Source organism: Aphidius gifuensis, linkage group LG5 (genome assembly GCF_014905175.1).
Source record: "Aphidius gifuensis isolate YNYX2018 linkage group LG5, ASM1490517v1, whole genome shotgun sequence".
Lineage (NCBI taxonomy): Eukaryota > Metazoa > Arthropoda > Insecta > Hymenoptera > Braconidae > Aphidius > Aphidius gifuensis.
Window position 1 is genome coordinate 18,400,768 of NC_057792.1, and position 20,726 is coordinate 18,421,493.

The 20,726-nt window shown below is 28.0% G+C and overlaps 1 protein-coding gene across 2 annotated transcripts in view; it reads left to right on the forward strand.

The window, feature by feature from the left end:
• Positions 1-20,726, forward strand: part of LOC122858052 (dual specificity protein kinase splA) — a 27,394-nt gene continuing 6,668 nt past the window's right edge. The window contains exons 1-8 of one of the 2 annotated variants that reach the window (XM_044160709.1): positions 1-2,060; positions 12,760-12,815; positions 12,903-13,129; positions 14,133-14,449; positions 14,530-14,671; positions 16,189-16,258; positions 19,845-19,994; positions 20,506-20,648. In XM_044160709.1, coding sequence (XP_044016644.1) covers positions 1,804-2,060; positions 12,760-12,815; positions 12,903-13,129; positions 14,133-14,449; positions 14,530-14,671; positions 16,189-16,258; positions 19,845-19,994; positions 20,506-20,648 — 1,362 coding nt within the window. In that variant the 5' untranslated portion in view covers positions 1-1,803. The remainder of the gene's footprint in view (positions 2,061-12,759; positions 12,816-12,902; positions 13,130-14,132; positions 14,450-14,529; positions 14,672-16,188; positions 16,259-19,844; positions 19,995-20,505; positions 20,649-20,726) is intronic. The other variant, XM_044160710.1, reaches the window with a different exon arrangement.

A 20,726-nucleotide genomic window follows, 5' to 3' on the forward strand; every position in this document is an offset into this window, starting at 1 on the left:
GCATCAAAAGAGAGAACGAGTAAAATACACTCATACACACATGCAAAATATATATAATGGATATCATGGAATGGTATGTGATGTATGTGTGGTACTAGTGAAAGCATCAAGAGGAAGATAAGGGCAAGGGGGAAGTTGCAAAGAGAGGAGAGAAAAAAAGAAGGGTATTATCGTGTTAGTGTGTGATTGAGCACACACACACATATCCTCAACACACACTGACACAAGCGTCATGTGAGCTGAATAAAATGAGAAAAAAAAAAAAAAAAAAAAAGGGAAAAAATAAATAAATAAATGTATATGAGAAAGAGAGATAAAATATAACGATATTAACCGAGTATTGCCGAACAACGGGGCGGGCAATTGTTGGCACACACTCAACAAGGCTATACGAATAACCGAGCGCTTACGATGATACACGAAGTATTGAAAAATAACCGAGTTTAACCGAAGCTAAGTGAGGCACGGTCGAAAAACCAAGACCAGTGCGGCTGAATCTGGTGTCGCGGCTGGATTATTTTAACATTTGCTGCTGTTAGTTTATTATTTTTTTTTTCTCCCTATTTATTTAGTGTATTTTGTGCATTAACAACAATAATATATCCAGCCAAATAAATATATATTGTTATGAAAATTTAATAATAATAATAATAAATAAATAAACAAAAAAAAAGTTATAAATGAAAAATTGAATATTAGCTTTATTCAACAATACAACAGAGCTCAAAGTTTTTTATATTGTGATTTTTTGTAGTTTAATAGTAAAAAAATATTAAAACTACAAATATCATCATCAGTACTGGAGACTGAATAACCCGGCAATTCGAAGGACAACAAAATTGTGCGACGGCCATGGTTTGCCGTCGCGAGGGCACCGACGACGACGGTGCCTGAAAGACGGGTGCGGTAGACTGTTTTTAACTTTTTTTTTTTTTTTTTTCCATTATCTTCTTTTTTTTTTTTTCTTGACGAATGATGATAACTTTTCTATGTGTGAATAAGTGTTTACAGTAGTAATTTACTGTTGAAAAAAAATTAAAATTATTTGTTGTAGTTGTTTGTAGTAGAAGTAGTAAATGTAGCAAAAAAATTATTTGAAATAAATGAAAAAGACGTGTGACGTGTAAACAGGTGACTAGTTATTGTGAATACAATTTGAGTTGATCATAAAATATAAGTAACAAGTTACCTATTTATCAAGTGATATTGTAGTTGAATATTATAATAATAATATTGTGGATGTGTTTTCGGTTAACGGCGCGACGAGCAAGCTAGACAGGTTTGGATTTCTTGTAAGTGATAGTAGAACCAACCGGACGTGGAACTGTCGGAATATATGTATATAATATATGTACAGCACACATAAAGTGTTTTAGAGTGTGTGCTCAAAGTGGACCGTTCATTTCACGCAACGAGAGAACGAAAAAAATTAAAAAATTTTAAAAAATAAATCAAGATTCACCAAGAAGGAAGTGTTAAGTCCAGATCAAAAAAAAAAAAAACAAAAAGAAAAAAAAATTATACATAAAAGGGGAGAAGAAGAACAAGAAGAATGAGCATCTCAAAGAATTTACATCAAGAGTCCTAGTCTTTTTTTTTTTTTTCTTTTTCTTTTTCCTTGGTTATTTTTTTACTCCAAAAAGAAAAAGAATCATACTGTCGGTTGTCTTTGGCATTTTTTGTCTCTAGAAAGTGCAAAGATTATCAGATACTGGCACGCCTGTTGCTATATAGCCCAAGCCGGCCCAGTCTCGACTTTCGACATACTAAAAAATAACTAAGAAGATAATAAAAGGCCCAAGAATGCAGGTGGCAACGTTGTTCAGAGAGAGTACAACTCTGTTGGGTGCCCCAAGTCTTGATCCCCCACAGACACATCATCAAAATATTCAACAGCATCAACAACAACAACAACAACAGCAACAGCAACAACAGCAACAGCAACAACATATTCAACATCATCAACAAATGCAACAAAGTAATGACATGCATCATCATATGCAACAACAACAACAACAACAGCAACAACAACAGCAACAACAACAACATCATTTTAAAATGTAAGTTTAAATTCTTTTTACATCAATCAACCAAAAATAATTTGCACACACACCTTTGTTCTTTAAAAAAAAAAAAAAGTCTTTTTTTTTTTTATTTTTTATTTCTCTGTTTGTAAATAATCTGTTTGTCAGAATTTCAAGTTGTTATCCAAGACAGGTTACTGGTTAATAATAATAAATAAAACTAGGTAAACTGGGAATACAAGAAGAAAAAATAAAAAAAAAAAAAATATTTAAGTTGCATGCCTATTTCTCACGACTAGACCGCGTGACTCACCCACTATAGACCACAAGTCTTCATGATGTAACTCGCTTCAGTTGAGATATGGAATGGTCGTGCAAATCGAACATATTATAAATATACATAAAAGTACTAAGTGACGGGGTATGTTTAGTTGGCAACGTTGTTTGACAGGTTATTTTATTTATATGCCTATATGTACATTGCCAATAGTCTCATCATCATTGCACATACACACGCACACACATTAAGGCAAAAAGAAAAAAAAAAAAAAAAAAAGTGAAAGTGTCAATGCATTGCGTTGCATTATACCATGAGAATAATATTTTTTTTTTATTTTTTTTTTATGCTGACTGATAATTTTTATCACTCAGCATTTAAAGGAAAAAAAATATATTCAACTTGAGCTTTCTAACCCTTATAAAAATTTAATTTAATTTTGATATTATTATTGTTATTTTGATATATATATGCTGAGTTTGTGTATTATATTTTTGTGTATATTATAAATTGTGTGCAGGAGAATAAACGAGCCACGTGTTGATTATCTGACGGCCTAACTTCCACATTCTTGTTGATGTATATGCAACTATTGCATCTAAGTATTTATGCATTTATTTATTTTTTTTTTTTTAGACAAATTTGTCATAATATATTGAATAATTTAACTTTTATTACGATCGTTATGAATTTTAATAAAATTTATTAATTTCTTTTGAATGAAAAAAAAAAAAAAAAAAAAAGTAGCTAATATTTACAAATTTTTTTTATTACTGGCCGCAGGTGTATAACGGTTTTCAATGAATCAAAAAAATAAATAAATAAAATTTATCATTGATATTAAATCTTTTGAGTCTTTTGGAGTAAAATAAATTTTTTTTTTTTTTTTAATTTAAATACAAATAAAACACGGAGGGGTTTTTTAAAATTCTACAATTTTAAATGGCTAATTTTTTTTTTTTGAATAGATACTTTATTATTGACAAACATATGATCCATACAACTGGTTGGAAATAAAAATAAAAAAAACGAAATGATTTGTATCGGTTTTAGTAAGAAATGAGGGTAGTAAATAAGACCAAGCTATAAACTACTGAGGCAAGATGTAATACCTCATCCTCCCTTGAAAAAAAAAAAAAAAAACAGATTGAGTACCAAAACGTGCGCGCATCCATTCTCGATAAAGTTCCTTCACCCAACTTTTTACTCTTTTTTTTTTTTTTTAATATTATTATTATTTCACCCTCAATTTTTTTTATATTATTTACTTTTTCACAACTTTAATCGAGAAGGTCAAAGCCATTTGTGTGCTTTTGTATTACAAGTTGATTATTTCATTTTTTTGTTTTAAATATTCATAAATACCTACGCTACTTACAAAGTTGTATTGCATTGTCATTTTTTTTTTATTTTTTGACATTAGTCAGTAGGTATAGTCCTAGAAACATGAAAGAAAAAAACAAAAATCTAAATAATAAAATAGAGAGTATACAAACACGTGAGCAAAAATTTGTTTATCAATAAATTTTTTTTTTTCATATTTATATTTTACACACAAAACATACCTGTGTATAAATTAACAATTAAAAAAAAAATGAATAAAAAAGTGCATTAAATTTACAGCATTGTCTAAAGAATTTGTCTTTTAAAAAAAATTTTTTAACGGCTTGAGTTTAACGTGCGTGAACTGTGGTCTGGAGTCTCACAGTAACAAGACTCACGGCCTCGTCGTCGTTTGAGACTCGACTTTTTTTTTTTTTTACTCTTTTATACAAGTATTTTTTTTTATTTTTTATTTTGTACATGTAGAAGTTGGTTGGCATGTGAATGTGTGTAAATGTGGGGCTTAGGGTTCACAGTGGGTGCTGTGCAAGACGTGGAAAAGAATGATGAAGGTAGATAGAAACTGGGATTGAGAAAGAGGGTCTCACGAGAGATAGAGAGAGATGAAAAAAAAAAAAAAAGAGAAAAGCAAAACGACTGATAGGAAGAGTAGAGAAGACGTGGGACGAGTTCTTGGACCGTATAGTTTCGTAACACACACTCCTCTTCTCCTCTTCCCTTAGCCATGTTGCCCTTTGGCCTTCTCGGAATCTCTTCTTGCACAAATAATAATCATAATCATTGTGAAAGTTGCTCTTGATACATATTCTTTTCTTTAGCTCTTGAAGAATATATAATGATAATATCACATTACAAACTAACTTTGAATTGCCCAATGGATTTATGTATACATATATTTTTTAATTTATTATTATTATTTTTAATATGGCCTCTTGTTTAATGGAAAATTGTGTCAAATTTTATTTTTCTTATCTTGTCTTAATTTGTCCTTAATTTTATCAACTTGGTTTTTAACATTATTGTGTGAATATGATTTTTTAAATGTGTTTGAGACATCTAGTGAGATTTTTTTAAAAATTTTATCTCATTAATATATGCGAGTTGTTTTGAGTAATAAGACAAATTTAAACATCAGTTTAGTTTTATGTACTTGGAGCATTGGGATTTTAACAGAAATTTAAACGACTTTTTATATTGTAAATTTTTAAAATGATGATTAAATAACGTGGTCAAAAGTTGTGTGTGTTTTTCGTCGAATTAAAATGATAATCTCTAGATTCTTTTTTTTTTTTGACAAGTTAAGTGAGTAGATTTAAAATAGAAAATTTAAATACTTAGTGGTCTATTTTCTTTTTGAATTATTGAAGGATTAGAAATTATATTGAGCTTTGTTTGAAGCATCAGTTATTATGGAGTATTTTTAAAGGAGTTTAAGGTAGTTTAATGTGTTGGAATTTTCATTTGGAAATATTGTTGATATGAAAAAAAATCTGTAGATTAGACGTATTGAAAAAATAATTTGATTATCTGAAAATTGAAATATTTAACGTGAGACTAACACGAATAATATTGTAGAAAATTTTAAAATTTAATTTATTAAACAAACACACAAATAAGTTGGCATTTACTGAAAAAAACTGAAAAAAAAAAAACAATCGAAAAAGTCTATTTGTTGATGTAACATTTAATTATATCAATTTGAAATTTTTGATGAAGAAAATCAGTACAAAATGACACGAATATCGCAGACCATGAAGGCAGGGAAATAATAAATTTAAAATTCCAAATTCCAAAATTCATTTCTGCGTTGACAAATAAACTTTTTCGTTTGTTTTTAAATTGCAAAAAAAAAAACAAAAAGAAATGTAAAATATTAAAAAATATTTTCTCAAAGTTAATTTTTCAAAAAAATTATAATTTCAATGACTCCAGGTGATTTAAAAAATCACTTGAAAAAAATTTTTACAATTTCAAATGATTTCCTTTTGTTACCAAGTAATTACCAACAAAAAAATAATTTTACTAACCAAAAAAAAGACCCCTCAATTGATTTTAATTAAAAAAAAAATTTATTATTATTATAATCTTGATTATTTCTATCAAATGATTTGTGAATTGATATTAATTGTCTAATCCAACAATCAAAAAACATTATTAATAAATTTTTTCATTAATAAATGTTTTTCATAAATGTATTTGATTAGTTCAGCCATCAGCCTCTTAAACTATATTGAAAAGTTGTGATAATCAGTCATCAGAGCATTAGACTTTGGCCCTTATCCTTATCATCCAACAAATGCCTGTCATAGAAAGCTTATAATAGAAATTTTTACCCAATCATTCTCAATGATGAGTCATTCATATAAAACATTGCTAAACAATTATTTTTTAATCTTTCAAATTTTATTATTATTTTAAATCATTAAATTATTCAAAAAAGTTGATAACTTATCATAATTATTTCCAAAAAATTATTAATAAAATCAACAACCAAATAATTTAAATAATTTTTCTAAGCATTCTTAAAGAAATGCATAGAAATTTTCCATTTTAAATTGCTCAATTTATTTTTTGTTTTTCCAAATATCAAAATAAAAAAATTTATACAGTTTTGTGTGTTAATAAACTATATTTTCCACACACACAAAAACTGTCTCCGTTAAATTAATATCATATAAAACGTGCTTGTAAATTAAAAAAAAAAAAAAAAGCTTTTTGTCGAATTGTTTTATGACTGTCGGAAACTCGGAAAGTGCAATTTATTTATCACAATCATATTCTCTCTATATAATATGAAAAGTGTGAATGGAGTATGAGAAATTTTTTATTTTATTAATGATTAATAGCTTTGTGGTGGTATTGGTGGTGAAAGAACAAGTTTATTTTTTATTTTTTTGTGTGTACTTGATGTTTGAAACAGTTGATTGGTCTTTAAAAAAAAAAAATAATAAAAAAGTGATATAAATTTTTTTATATAAAAAAAAAAAAAACCAATAATAATAAATGAAGTTGTCTCGGGTGTTTGGAATAACGGATGACGGTTATGGGACACGCTCCCGGGATTCCTCGCGATCCTCATATTTTTATCTCTCTCTTTCTTAGTTGGCCACGTGGCTCAGCTCCAATTAGTAGCACGCGCGGAAATGCGCGCGGGGTATTTTATTCTCCTCCTCTTATGTTCCTCATTGGTGGTGGTGATGATGTTGTTGATGTTACTTCCTCTTGTATGCCTCCAGCAGACTTGTATATTAATATACCAATAAGACACAAAATTGTGTGTATGAACAAGCCTGCTGTGAGCAAAAAAAAAAGACCAGACAAACCTGCACGTGATACAAAAAAAAAAATATAAACATTTATTATCGATAAAAAATTATGATAATAATTATAATGACTGTGTTGCGGCCAGTATGTTTATAACGCACAATGTCCAAAAATAAAACTTGAAATAACACAATAATCGCATTTTTATCTTTTTTTTTTTATTTGAAATTTAGATAAGCTATTGGTTTTTTTTTTTATTCAAAAAACCAGGCGATAATATAAAATTGACGTCACTGTTTTAAATAGTCATATGAAAATCGCTCCAATGTTTTTTGTATTTCAAAATTTTGTCGATTTTTGAAGCCTATGTTTTTTAAGCTTGAAACTTTTTAGGGTCGATGGCTTCTTCTTTTTTTTCCCTCAACTAATCACAGCTTATTTACAAGGACGAGTGTCTATATACATACTTGACAATCAATTATTCAAACAGTATATATTTTTTTACCTTCAAAAAATATCAAAGTGAAATTTTTGAGTCGTCTAAATGTGGAAAAAATAAAACTAATGGAAAGTATAATTGATTGATGATATGCATCATGATAACAGCTTTTATTTAAATAAAAAAAAATATATAAAATTTATCATCCGAAAAATTAAATCTATTAATATTGAATGAAACTATTTATATAAATTTTATTTAATATTATTTTCTTTATTCATAATATTGAATTTTGATGAATGAAAAATAATAAATTGTTTGTAAATTAGATGAATTATGATAAGCTCAGAGAAAAAGATGAGATAATTTTAGTTTTAATGTAAAATGACATGAATTATATTGACTGATTTGATAAGTAGCATATTTTCTTTGATAATTATTATTATTTTTTGGATGTTATATTATTTTTTGAAATAGTCTTGGCCATCTTGCTGTGTGTTGAATATATAAGACACACATGTTTTTATTGTGGCCAGCATCTTCTTTCTCAGCGAGAGTCTCGTGGCCGTCTGGTTAAAATGAGGCCATGTTATGGGAACAGAAATAAAAACTTGAAATACTGCAAATCCTCCAGTGGTATAAAATATATATATTTTTAAAAATAAAACAGAGAAAATAAAGGTCGAAAAAAAGAAAAAATACATATATATCTGGAACACGACAAAATCGCTATATACTTAGTGGATGTGTGTATAGTATAGTGATAGGTATAGACTATAGTAAATATAGTTTAGAAAATATAGTAGAAGAAGGGAGCGACATGTTCTTTTGTTCTTTTACTCGGAGAATTCCGACAACGTGACTTTAACTAATGGCCTGAGGATATCGTGTACATACTATCGCTAGACCCGTTGTGCACACCACCTTATTATATGTCTCATGTTAAAAAAATATTAACTATATGTACTATATTGTATATATATTTAATATTTATATAGTTCACACTTTGATAGTGATTTTTATATATTTTTTCATATATTTATTATCGTAGAAAATTTATTATTGTTTATAGAGGAATTTGGCAATGCAGGAGCGTATTAAACGTATCAGAATCTTGTTGAAATTTCGCTTGATTTGTTTAAAATTTTTTTGATAGAAAATTGAGCCTAACATATTACTGTTGAAGGGGTTTTTGTTTTGTAAATCATTTAAAAGTCTCAATTTATTATGCAGGCATTTTTTTTTTGACAAAAGAAAATTAGGCAAAATTACATTGAAAATTTGGAGTATTATTATGAAAATCTCAATTACCAGGAAATATATAAAAATTGTGCAATAAATATTTGCACCATGAAACAAATGAAAAATAAAAATTTTCCTTTATTTCATAAGAGTGCACTATAATTTAAATACAGCCCTGAATAAATTGTATTGGTAAATGCACAAATAATTGTGATTTTTATTTTTATTTATTTTTAAACAATAAATTTTCATAAGCTAAAAGATTAACTTATCATTTTATTTTCCATCAAACTATTAAAACTCAAATATATTTATAAAAAAAAAAAAATTAAAATATACAACTAATTTTTATCCTCATCAATTTATCAATGTGCTAAAAATTTATAATAACTTTACCAAAATAATTTCAAAAATTTAATCTATAAAATTTCAGCAACTTTTTCAAACAATCAACTTCCTTAAAATAAAAAAAAAAATAAAAAAATACCCCATTACTAATCAGTCATATCGAAATTATACCCCATTGTTTTATTTTATTATAAACAATATATTTTTTTTTTTGTTTTTCATCATTTGAAGAATGGATGTTCCGCGCTGCGTTTTTCCGTTATCGACAGTTTCGCGGCTAGAGTTGGTATTTTGCATGTGTGTATGTGAGTATGTGATAATTTATATATACATACATATGTATATACTTGATACATATGTACAGTAAAGCAACGAACCAAACCATCCTACTTAATTTGGTCTCTGTGCGTGTAGTGGTATGGTGGTTATATACCTCACACCCTTTTTTATATTTTTTCTTTTTCTATTTCTCTATAAGCCTCTCTTGCTCTCTTTGTTATCTCTCTCTCTCTTTTATTCTCTCCTCTTCCAGCAAGCGTTATTTCAGTCGCTTGTATTTCGCGGCTGTTTCCGTTTGTCCGTGTGGGCCCCCGTGGCAGACATTCAATGTATATGTTTTATATATATTGTATTTATATATGTATATGTGCAGACGAGTTTTCTGCAGGTTTCCCAGCAACGACGATGAGTAGAGTGCCAGCTACAGAACCATATATTCAACACACAAAACAGACTGGGCTATGACTGGGTTCAACATTATATACATATATATTATTTATTTATAATACATATATATATATGCACACACATTATGTACTACTGTGTCCTTGTCATCAACATCGCAGTTGTTGTATATTCGCAACAAACCACACAGAATATTACTATTACTATTTTTCTACTTTTTATTTTTTACAACAATATATTTATAATAATTACAAATAATTTTCATATTTATATTATTGAACATTTTCTATGTTTTTTTTTTAAATAACAATAATAAATACAACTGAAGCCACATTTATTTATTTTTATTTTTTTACTTTTTTATTTTGCGAATAGCTCGTATCCATCACTAGGTTTCTCTCCTACTTTTTTTTTTTTTTTTTTTCTTTCCCCTTATTTACCTCCTCCTCCTCCTCCTCTTCTTCTTTCTTTCTTTCCCCCCTGACCCACCCACTCGCCCACCTCACCTTAAAGCCACCCTATATAACATCAGTAACCCACGTCGACGTCTCTTATATATATTATATGCCCCTTTGCTCTTCTTCCACCAGCATGAACAGCAGCAACACGATATATACCAACCAACTGATGCCCTATAGTCGTTTCCACCAAGTACTTGTCTATATATATATACATATTATATATGTATATTATATGTACATTGTGCATTCGTATATATATACACGCCTCACCAACTTACCATATCATTTACTTATGTATATATGTATGTACTTAACTCGAAGCATATATTTACGAGTTGAGCTCATGTATAAAAGTATATATGTATATAATAGATGTCTAGCGTCATTCCCCAACCATTTGCTTCCCACATATATATATGTGTTAATGTGTGTGTATGTGTGTGTAAATATATATATTGTATTGCAGATTCATGTATGCGTATTGACCATGTGATGCTATGTACATGTGGGGTACACAATACCCATATTAATGTGATGACTAGCAAACCCTATTTTTTTTTTTTTTTTCTATTATTATTATCATTATTTTATGTTATTATTATTTTTTATATTATGTGAAATATGTAGGTTCAAAGATACAAAAAAAATTAGCGCTTTTAAAATACGGGTCCTAGGGAGAACAAGGCCCAGTTGTTGAGAAGTTGAAGTGGTTGTCTGGTTTGTCGTGTTACGAGTTCGAAACTCGCCAGGGTCTCTTTTTTATTTCTTGCTGAAATGGCAATTTTTGTGTATTTCATGTATTATGTACAAAATTCCTATTGCTATATATAGTTTTAACAAAAATTTTTAGGAAAATTTGAAAATTTTAGTTGAAAAATATTGGTAATTTAGTGTTTAACACTGTTTATGATTTTTTATATGCCTAAGTTCTAGTATATATTTTTTTTACCGTAAAAAAAAATAATATTTATTGTATTAACAAAAAAAAATGGTAATTTAGCAATAAATTTGTTTTAAATTTAAATAATACTGCATTTTTTATTCATAAAAATTAATTTTAATTGTTAATTGAACATTAAACATTTCATTATTTAATTTATACATCTTATTTTGTAAAAAGAAAAAAAAAAAAGGAATTATTATTTTGTAAAATAAATTGTCTTGTTAGTTAATTAGTTATCAAAAAGTTTATTATAGTAAAAAAAAATCGTAAAATAAAAAAATCCACTTGTGAGATAAATTTTCTCAAGATTTTAATGATTTTTTTATTCTGTGATTTAAAGAAAAAATATATATAAATTTTGTTCATCTTTTGTCTGACAGTTATATAAATGAGAAATATTTTATATATGATAACATGGGTCTGAAGTAATATGAGAGAAAATTTTGTTGGATTGGCGTAGAGTGAATATTGCAATTTCTCAAATATTCACTTCATTGAATTATCCATCAGATTTACTAACGATTTTGTGGGTATCTCTAAATTCAAGTATAATATATTTATCATTCTCATGTCAATCATAATTTCAAAAAAGAAAAATTATAACAATGAAAAAGTATTTAAAATATCTCATTTTGATTTTTATTATTAAATTAGTGTCATTGAATTAGGCATTATAAATTTTTCATTCTTTAAATAGTTTTTTTTTTTCTTTTAAAATGAAAAAATTCTTAAACACTTGTCGTTTTTTTTTTTTATTTATTTTTTTTCTCATTTTGTACTTTCGAAAAAAAGTTTTGTTGGATGTGCTGGTACTGTTACTGTCAGGTAACATCATTGCTTGCGTGTATTTTTTTTTTTTTTTCTTTAGGTCTGGTTTGCCTTCATGGCAAGCGAATACTTTCTATCAGCAACAACAACTTACTTGCGTAATTGTTTAGCTGAACGCGACGGCTCTCTCGCCATGACAGTCTTTTTCTCTCCCACTTATCAAGAGAGATCCAACTGATGTACCTGCTGTCACTATTTTTTTAAAAATATATTTTTCTCCTTTTCAATCTGCATTCATGACATTCTTTTAAATTTAGTTTTCTTATACCTATTTTATGCTTAAACAAAAAGCTAAAATAGTATTCAATATAAAACTACTTGTTTTAGAAACAAAAATTATTTTTTTAAATATTCTCATAATTTTATTATTGCGTCTATTTGATTTTTACCTGAAGATTGAGACCTCATGGTACATTGACATTGTCCTTTGTTGACGATATTGTGCATGTGGCGTTTACAATTTTTTGGAATTTATTTTTTCGATGGGAACGAATTGAATATGTTTCTTTTTTTGTTGTTTAGTCTCACAGCTGCACTGCAAATGCTCTAAAAAAAGAGAAAAAAAAAAAGAAAAAGAGTACAAAGAATAAGGTTTCTAATCTCTTGTCCTATCGTAAACCCTTTTTTTTTTTTTTTCTTTTATTTGAATTCGAAATTTTCCTCGTCATTTTTTTTTACAACAGCTTTAAAAACCGTTTTTCATTATCACTGCAACTTTTAAAATTCTTAAATTGGAGAATACATAAACCGCATCGTAAAACAACGTGAAAAAAAAAAAAAAAGTAAAATAAATAAAACACCAAAGTCTTTGACCTTAATAATTTTTTTAGTCTATTTTTATGATCGACCTTGATATTATAATAAATTTACATAATTAATTTTTAATATTTTTATCATTGTTCCAGGTCTTATCCATCGCCAGTACAAAATGGAAATTCCATGAGCTGTACAGGTTCACAAGGTAAATAAATAAATGCTTAAATAATTAAATATTTATGTCAATAATAATATTAAAAAATAAATAAATAATAAAAATTTTATTTAACAGGAGTAATGGTAAAACAAGAAGCAAGAGATGATGGTTATGAAACGAGTCCTGATTTAGAAATGAGAAGTAACGGTGGTGATAATAGTCAACAATATCATACACCCCTGACGCCTCATACTCCCCACACACCTCATACACCACATACACCCCTAACGCCAATATCGGCGACCTCGCATCAGCCCCAACAGCCGGGATCGACCGGGGCCACCCTGGGACAGGTGAGAGATGTCAGTTGTTGTTTCTTTTATCTCGTTTCCCTCTTCTACGTATTGCTTTTATATATAATACATATATGTCTCTTCTATGTCTGCATGTATGCATTATTGGATGATGCTTTATTTCAATCTCCATACAATTTTTCATACATGCGTGTAGAGGATAATATCTTTTGTATTTTCTCACAGATGTATATATATATTTTGTATTCTCCTAAGTATTCCCTTTTTTTTGTCAACATTTGAAGCAATTTGAATTATGTTAGTTTATTAAATAATTATGTGCTGAAATTTATAATATTATTTAAAAGATGACTCAAATTTTTTAGATTGAAATTTTGAAATTTAATAGAATTAATATACTTCAAGGAAGTTTGAGTTGATTGTTTGAAAAAGTTGATGAAAATTTTATAGATTAAATTTTTGAAATTGTCATACATGTTGTGTTTTTTTTTATGTGAAAAATTTTTCAACAATTTTAAAAGATACCTATATTATTTTGTTAAAGTTATTATAAATTTTTAGCACATTGATAAATTGATGAGGATAAAAATTAGTTGTTTATTTTAATTTTTTTTTTTTATAAATATATTTGAGTTTTAATAGTTTGATGGAAAATAAAATGATAAGTTAATCTTTTAGCTTATGAAAATTTATTGTTTAAAAATAAATAAAAATAAAAATCACAATTATTTGTGCATTTACCAATACAATTTATTCAGGGCTGTATTTAAATTATAGTGCACTCTTATGAAATAAAGGAAAATTTTTATTTTTCATTTGTTTCATGGTGCAAATATTTATTGCACAATTTTTATATATTTCCTGGTAATTGAAATTTTCATAATAATAGTCCAAATTTTCAATGTAATTTTGCCTAATTTTCTTTTGTCAAAAAAAAATGCCTGCATAATAAATTGAGACTATTAAATGATTTACAAAAAAAAACTAATATATTTATTGATAGTGATGACGATGTATTGAAATATTAATGAAATATTAAATCTTTAATTAGGTTGGAATGAAATGTGAAACTCCAGTTGATCCATACTCATTTGTCGATGAAGATATGTCAATGAGTGGTGGTGTAAGAACAGCCAGTAGTCCTAGTGAAAGCCAAGAAATAATGTCGTGCCCAGGTGGCACACCATCTGGTCTTGGTACACCAACATGTGAATCACCAGGTCCAATGATGGCACAACAACTTCAACATCAACAACTTCATCAAATGAACATGACAATAAACGGCATGTTAAATCCCCTTGCATTACCTCATCAACCAAAAAAACGTGGACGTAAAAAAAAATCAGAAATGATTCTTACCCCTGAAGAGTTAGTATTATTTTTATCTATATAGCTAAGCATCAACAATACTAACGGGCTCTTGTTTATAATGTAATTATTATTTTTAGAGCGGAACTTGCAGAGGCTAAAAAACGTGCCAAGACATATAAAGAAAGAAAAAAGCATGATAGATTTGATGGTATGCCGGAAGAAGAGGTCAGCAAGCGAGTACTACCTGATCATTTAACAGACAATCTTGACATAATAATTGTGAGTAAATTATCAACATTATTTTTTATTTATTATTAACATTACTCACTGTATTCTATTATCATCATCATCATCATCATGAAAAAACAAAATTATTCTACAACAATAATCATGACCATGAGATTTAAATAATGAGAGAGCTATAATAGAAGATAAAAGCATATAACTGGATAAAGTACTGTTCGATGAAGCGCAAAATTCCGATAATTGTTTACGCACTGAATTCTCTCATCCTAATTTTCATTCGTCATTTGGTGTACATTCGTCTGGCGCATGTAGAAAGCGTCGATCTGTGGAAATTTCGTTATTACATCTCAATTCATTTGCATACATTTAAAGCACTTTAATATTTTTTAAATCATACAGACATTAGTTTCGATACAAAACAAAAAATAAAAACAAAAAACAATGACAAATAACATTTAAACATTCAAGAGTAATCTGGTCTTGTAATTACATGAAAATTTGAGGCAAACTTTTGATTTACATACATCAGACAATGATCTAGAGCTATGCGAAAATATTATTTTACTGAATAATTGAAACACGTGCTGTTGATAAAATTCTCTTTGACATTAATGAAAGTACACAATGATCGATATCCAAGCTTTGTCTATATCATAATTATCATAAAATATATATGATCAATTGTGTGTTATAAAAAAAGTATAAACAGTAGCCACAAGAGACTGGCCGTAAACATAGTAACACATCGTACTCTTCCATCTAGAATTTACAAATAATATATATATACATATAGACGCAACAATGCGGGTTTTAATAAACTTACGCAAGCGCAAATGTAACGACGCCCTCGAGACTCTCAACTTGTGTATCCTTGGACTATGGCTCGTTATTAGTTACCTAACCTCAAATGTTAAGAGGCAAATATAACGTCTTCGTTGTTTGTTGCGCAACAGGTAAACCCAGCGTGTGTCCATGTCGGACCATTGCATAATCATTTGCCGTTACCGAATGCAGATGAACCACTAGTACTTTTATATATTTACAATATACACATACTTCTGCATACGCGCACTAGAAAATATAAAAAAAAAACCACGCCTTTTTCTACTTGCCTCATGCAATAATCCAGTATCGAAAACAAATATATTGTAACATTTTTTATTTCGCTATGAAAATAAATATTGCAATCATAAAAATATCAACCCTGCCCCTGAAAATTTTCCAACAACCTACATATTTACTATTTTTTTTTATTTTCTATATTCTTCGACCCAATTGTTGCTCCTTATTTTTCTCCTCCAATTGACTCGCAAATTTTTTTATGTATTTTTTTATTTCAAACTCGAGTTATATGGGCAAACTTTTTCAATACTTTTTCACACAAATGTACATAGTACATTTTTTTATTTACCTATAAAATAGCCAGATTTTATTGTATCTACAAATTTCATTCATACTTTTTTGTTCATAAATATTTATCATCTGCAATGTTTATAATTTTATAAATTTTTTATTAAACAATTGTTTTTTAATTTTTGTTTTTTTTTTAGATTGGTATTAATCCAGGACTATTTGCTGCATACAAAGGTCATCATTATGCCGGTCCAGGAAATCATTTTTGTAAGTTTTAAAAATTTCATTATCATGCAAAAAAAAAAAAGATAATATTTATACTCGATTGCAACAATTTAATATGCATGAGTGCATTTGACATGTTGAGAAAAAAATATAAAAAATAAATAAATAAATAAAAAGGTATGTGTGTGCAGTGGTTGGGTCAAGCCCCAACTCGTCGGGGCTCGATTTTCCAGGGATTTCCCGGGGGTCGCGATAGTTACGTGGTGTGCAGAGGATTGAAGGGCTGTTGGGCTAGAAGACACGAGGGAATGGCAAGGGGAAAAAAGAGGGATGTAAAATGAAAAAAAAAAAAAAATAGAAAAAAAAAAATGGTGGTAGTGTGGTGGTGGTGGTTTGGTGGTGCGAAGCTTGGAAAAGGGAGAACCAATGAAAACTATAATGAGTTGAAAAAGGGATGATGCGGGGGTGGTGTAGAAAAAAGGGCTGGTTGGTAAACATATATGACTACAGAAATAAAAATGTGGGGAAGCTGTGGCTGATTTGAATGTGGTAGAAAGTACATATATATTTTTAAATACATACCTGCTTTATGTATGTGTTTATATCTACCTTTTTAATCTATGCATAATTCTACTCTTTCACTCGATGCATTTATACGCGTATATTTATTTATTTATATTAAACATGTTAAAGGGATCATGAGAGAGATTTTTTTAAAGAAAAAAAATATATGTATTTTTCTACTTAACCACGCATTTTTGTGTTTGACCTAATTTAAAATTCATTTTTTTTTTATTATCAAATGTATTGGTGTAAAAGTTTTCCACGTGGAAAAAGTTTACTCAGAATGTCTGCCAAGTAGTGAAAATCAAAAACTTTTTTACACCAGAAACCCATAGAGAAATGTTTGAAACTCTTTTTTTTTTTTTTTTTAAAAAAGTTTTGTTGAATGTCACACCACAGTGACTCCTTGAACTTTGCTTCATTTAAAAAAAAAAAAAAATACAACAACTTAATGATATTTGAATACAAGAAAAAAATATATAATTATGATTTAAAAATTTTCATAAAAAAAAATCAAGATGTAAATAAATTAATGTATCATCAAAAAAATATATTTTACTATGTATTTTCTATTGTGTGTGTGAGAGAGTATATAATACATACAAGTATATATGTATATAAAAAAAAAAAAAGCAAGCTAAGAAAAGAAGGAAAACAATGGTGTGGTTGAAGAATTCCTTCAAATGGGTTGGTGGGTAACTATAATGAGTGTTGGCTGCAGAAGACGAGAAAATCTAAAAGGGGAGTAATACATATATATCGTCTCTTTTCGCGAGAGTAAAATGAAAAGAGAAGATAGTAAAAAAAAAGAAAAAGTAAAGTGTAGGAAAACGTGTACCAGAGTACTTTATCCACCCAACTACCACCCACCACCTACCATACACTAGTCATCCTTCTAGCAGTTATTCTCAAACCCTCCAGTACACTACACTTTACCCTCGTCTTTATATTTTACCTTTTTCCTTTCCCCTCGGGATTCAAAGCGTATCCAACATCAGCCCGTTTCGCACAATCTACCCTCATATATAGGCTAGCTGATATATATATATATATTTAGTTTGTCTGCCCTGGCATACCAGAGGGAGAAAATTCTGAAAAGACAAAGACCAATGTAAATGTGTTGGGTAAAGGGGAAAAGGGATATACTAAAAGGGAACAAACCGGGTGAGGACGAGGGTTGAAGGGTGACTAAGGGCATGAAGAGAGAAGAGAAGCATCAGACCTATTCGCTCGATAGCAGCTTACATACCCTGCCCACATTCACTACTACTTTCAAGTCCTGCGCTCTGCAATAAAATTCAAAAAAATAAAAAATCTGAAAAATATAAAAAATATAGTTTTTGAAAAAATAAATTATCCATAAAGACATGTAATATTGTGGTCAATCAATTCATCAATTGATATAACTAAAAAAAAAATATTAAAAATTTTTATTTCTTATAGTTATTTAAAAAAAAAAATTTTTTTTAAATCTGTGAATGAGTAAATTAATGAATTAAGAATAGAATATGGAAAAAAAAAAAAAAACAATTTAACAAGTTAAAAAAACAAAAAAAAATATTGTATAAAACTTTGGATAAAAGAAGAAAGTAAAAAAATATGAAAAAAAAAATACAAAAAAATGAATGAAAAGTAGTTTGAAACTTTTTGAATATCTCTAGGGAAAAAAACGTGAGGTTATTTATGGAGGGTTGGAGTCAACTGTTTATTCAAGGTCGCTGAGGCAAGTGGGATAAATGATAGAACCAGCAAGTGAGGTACAGGGTTGCAGAGAAAAGATAAAAAGTGAATTGATTTGACCTCTTATGACCCCGCGATGAAAAAGAATTGAATAAAAAAAATAAAAAAATGTATATTTCTATATAACAAGTTCAAAACAAAATATAAAAAATTCAAGAGTCGATGCCAAGTAAAAACAGATGTAGTAAAAAATATTACGTCACAAATGTCAACAAATAAAAAATCATCTAAAATAAGTTGATGTGATTATTGTTGATTTTTTCGTTGGAGAAAAAAATGAAATGGTCAGATGTTTTTCTTCTTTTTCTTTATCTAAAAATTGATTTTTTAGACGCGCCCAACACACAACGTCTTCTGTGTACCATGTATTTAAATATATATATATATAAAATAAAAATACATATATATATATAGTCGTCTCACCATCTCCCGGACGCCGAGTGCACAGGTTGCCATCGACCTGCGTCCTGGATTCAAACCTGACCGGCGCATTGCGAGCTCATCTCGAGGGATGTGAAAATAAAATCAAAATAAAACGTGGCATTGGCTTGTATATAACACACAAAAAAAAATATATTAATATTTACAAATACAATAAAAAGCCAACAAAATTTTAGTGACATATTTTAAAATTAAAAAAGAAAAACAAAAAATTGTTAAGTCAGGTTAGTTATGTCTTGATACCTCAGGACATAAAAAAAAAATAAAAAACGATAAAATATTTTTATAGAGTTTTGGTGAAGCATTGAGCTTTCATTTTTATCTTTTCCCTTCTGCTTTAAAAATATAATAAAAAAAGCAAAACTCCTTAAAATGGAAAATAAAAATATCAAGCAAGTATTGTGAGTTTGAGTACTCTATACTTTCGACCGCTTAACTTTGTTTTAAAGTTCAGCCAAGGTCGCGTAAACTCAGGCCATTTGCTCACTTTGGGTCGCGATCTTCAAGATTTTCAAACTATTTTTTACAAAGTCATAAATTTAAGTGCAACGCAGAGAGAACACGAGAGGGAGAAACTTTGTTCTATACAACTTTTTTTTGTTCTATAGACGATTAACTTAAATTTAATTTATAGATAACAATAATTCATATAATAGTTCATTATATACATTTAATTATGAAAATGAATTGTATCACTTGTTCCAATCATATGTGTGAAAATTATTATACAACAATTATATTCAATTAAATCAATAATGCTAGAGTAATTTAACTAATGAAAATTTCGATTATTATTCAATTATTTCGAATCTATATTTAAATGCAATATTTCAAATTAATTTACTGATAATAATTTATTAATAATAATGTTTTTGTTTAACAGGGAAGTGTCTACATTTGAGTGGATTAACACCAGAACCACTAACAGCTGAAGATGATTTTAAACTTCTTCGTTTGGGAATTGGTTTTACAAATATGGTTGCACGTGCAACAAAGGGTAGTGCTGATTTAACAAGAAAAGAAATAAAAGAAGGTTTGTTTTATTATTTAAATAATAGCTTGTTCTAATTCAAGTGGTGATGGTAATTTTTTAGGTCAAACTATAAAGATATCATTGACTCATTTATATATATATTTTGGTGTTGAAGATTATATTGACTATATTTATCAATGAAAATTAAGTTGCTCGCAAAGTTTGTCGTTTAAAATACTTGTCAAAGTAATATATTGTTGGACAAAATAGTTTTAAACATAGATATATATATATAAAGGGTAGAGTAAACTTGAAATGACCTCGAAACTATCAAATGCAACAGACACCATTTATCCGGCAAACTGACCACTATAAACATGATCTTCTTCTCCTTTTTTTTTATGTTTTTCTTTCTTTTTTTTTTTTTTTGCTCTATGCAAAGAAGATTCAGATAACAAATGATAAATGATGACTGATAAAAAAATATCATCCATAGATGATAAGCTTTTAAGATAAAAATAAAAAAAAAAAAAATTGATAACTTTATGTATTTACTTTTTTTATATTCCAGGTAGTCATATATTACTTGAAAAAATAAGAAAATACAAGCCAAAAGTAGCAGTATTTAATGGTAAACTTATCTATGAAGTTTTTTCTGGTAAAAAAGAATTTGGTTTTGGAAGACAACCTTGTTTAGTTGACGGAACAAATACAGTAAGTATTTTTATTTATTTAAATTAAATATTTTGGTAATTAATTTATTGTTTTATTTATAATTTTTATTTTTATTAT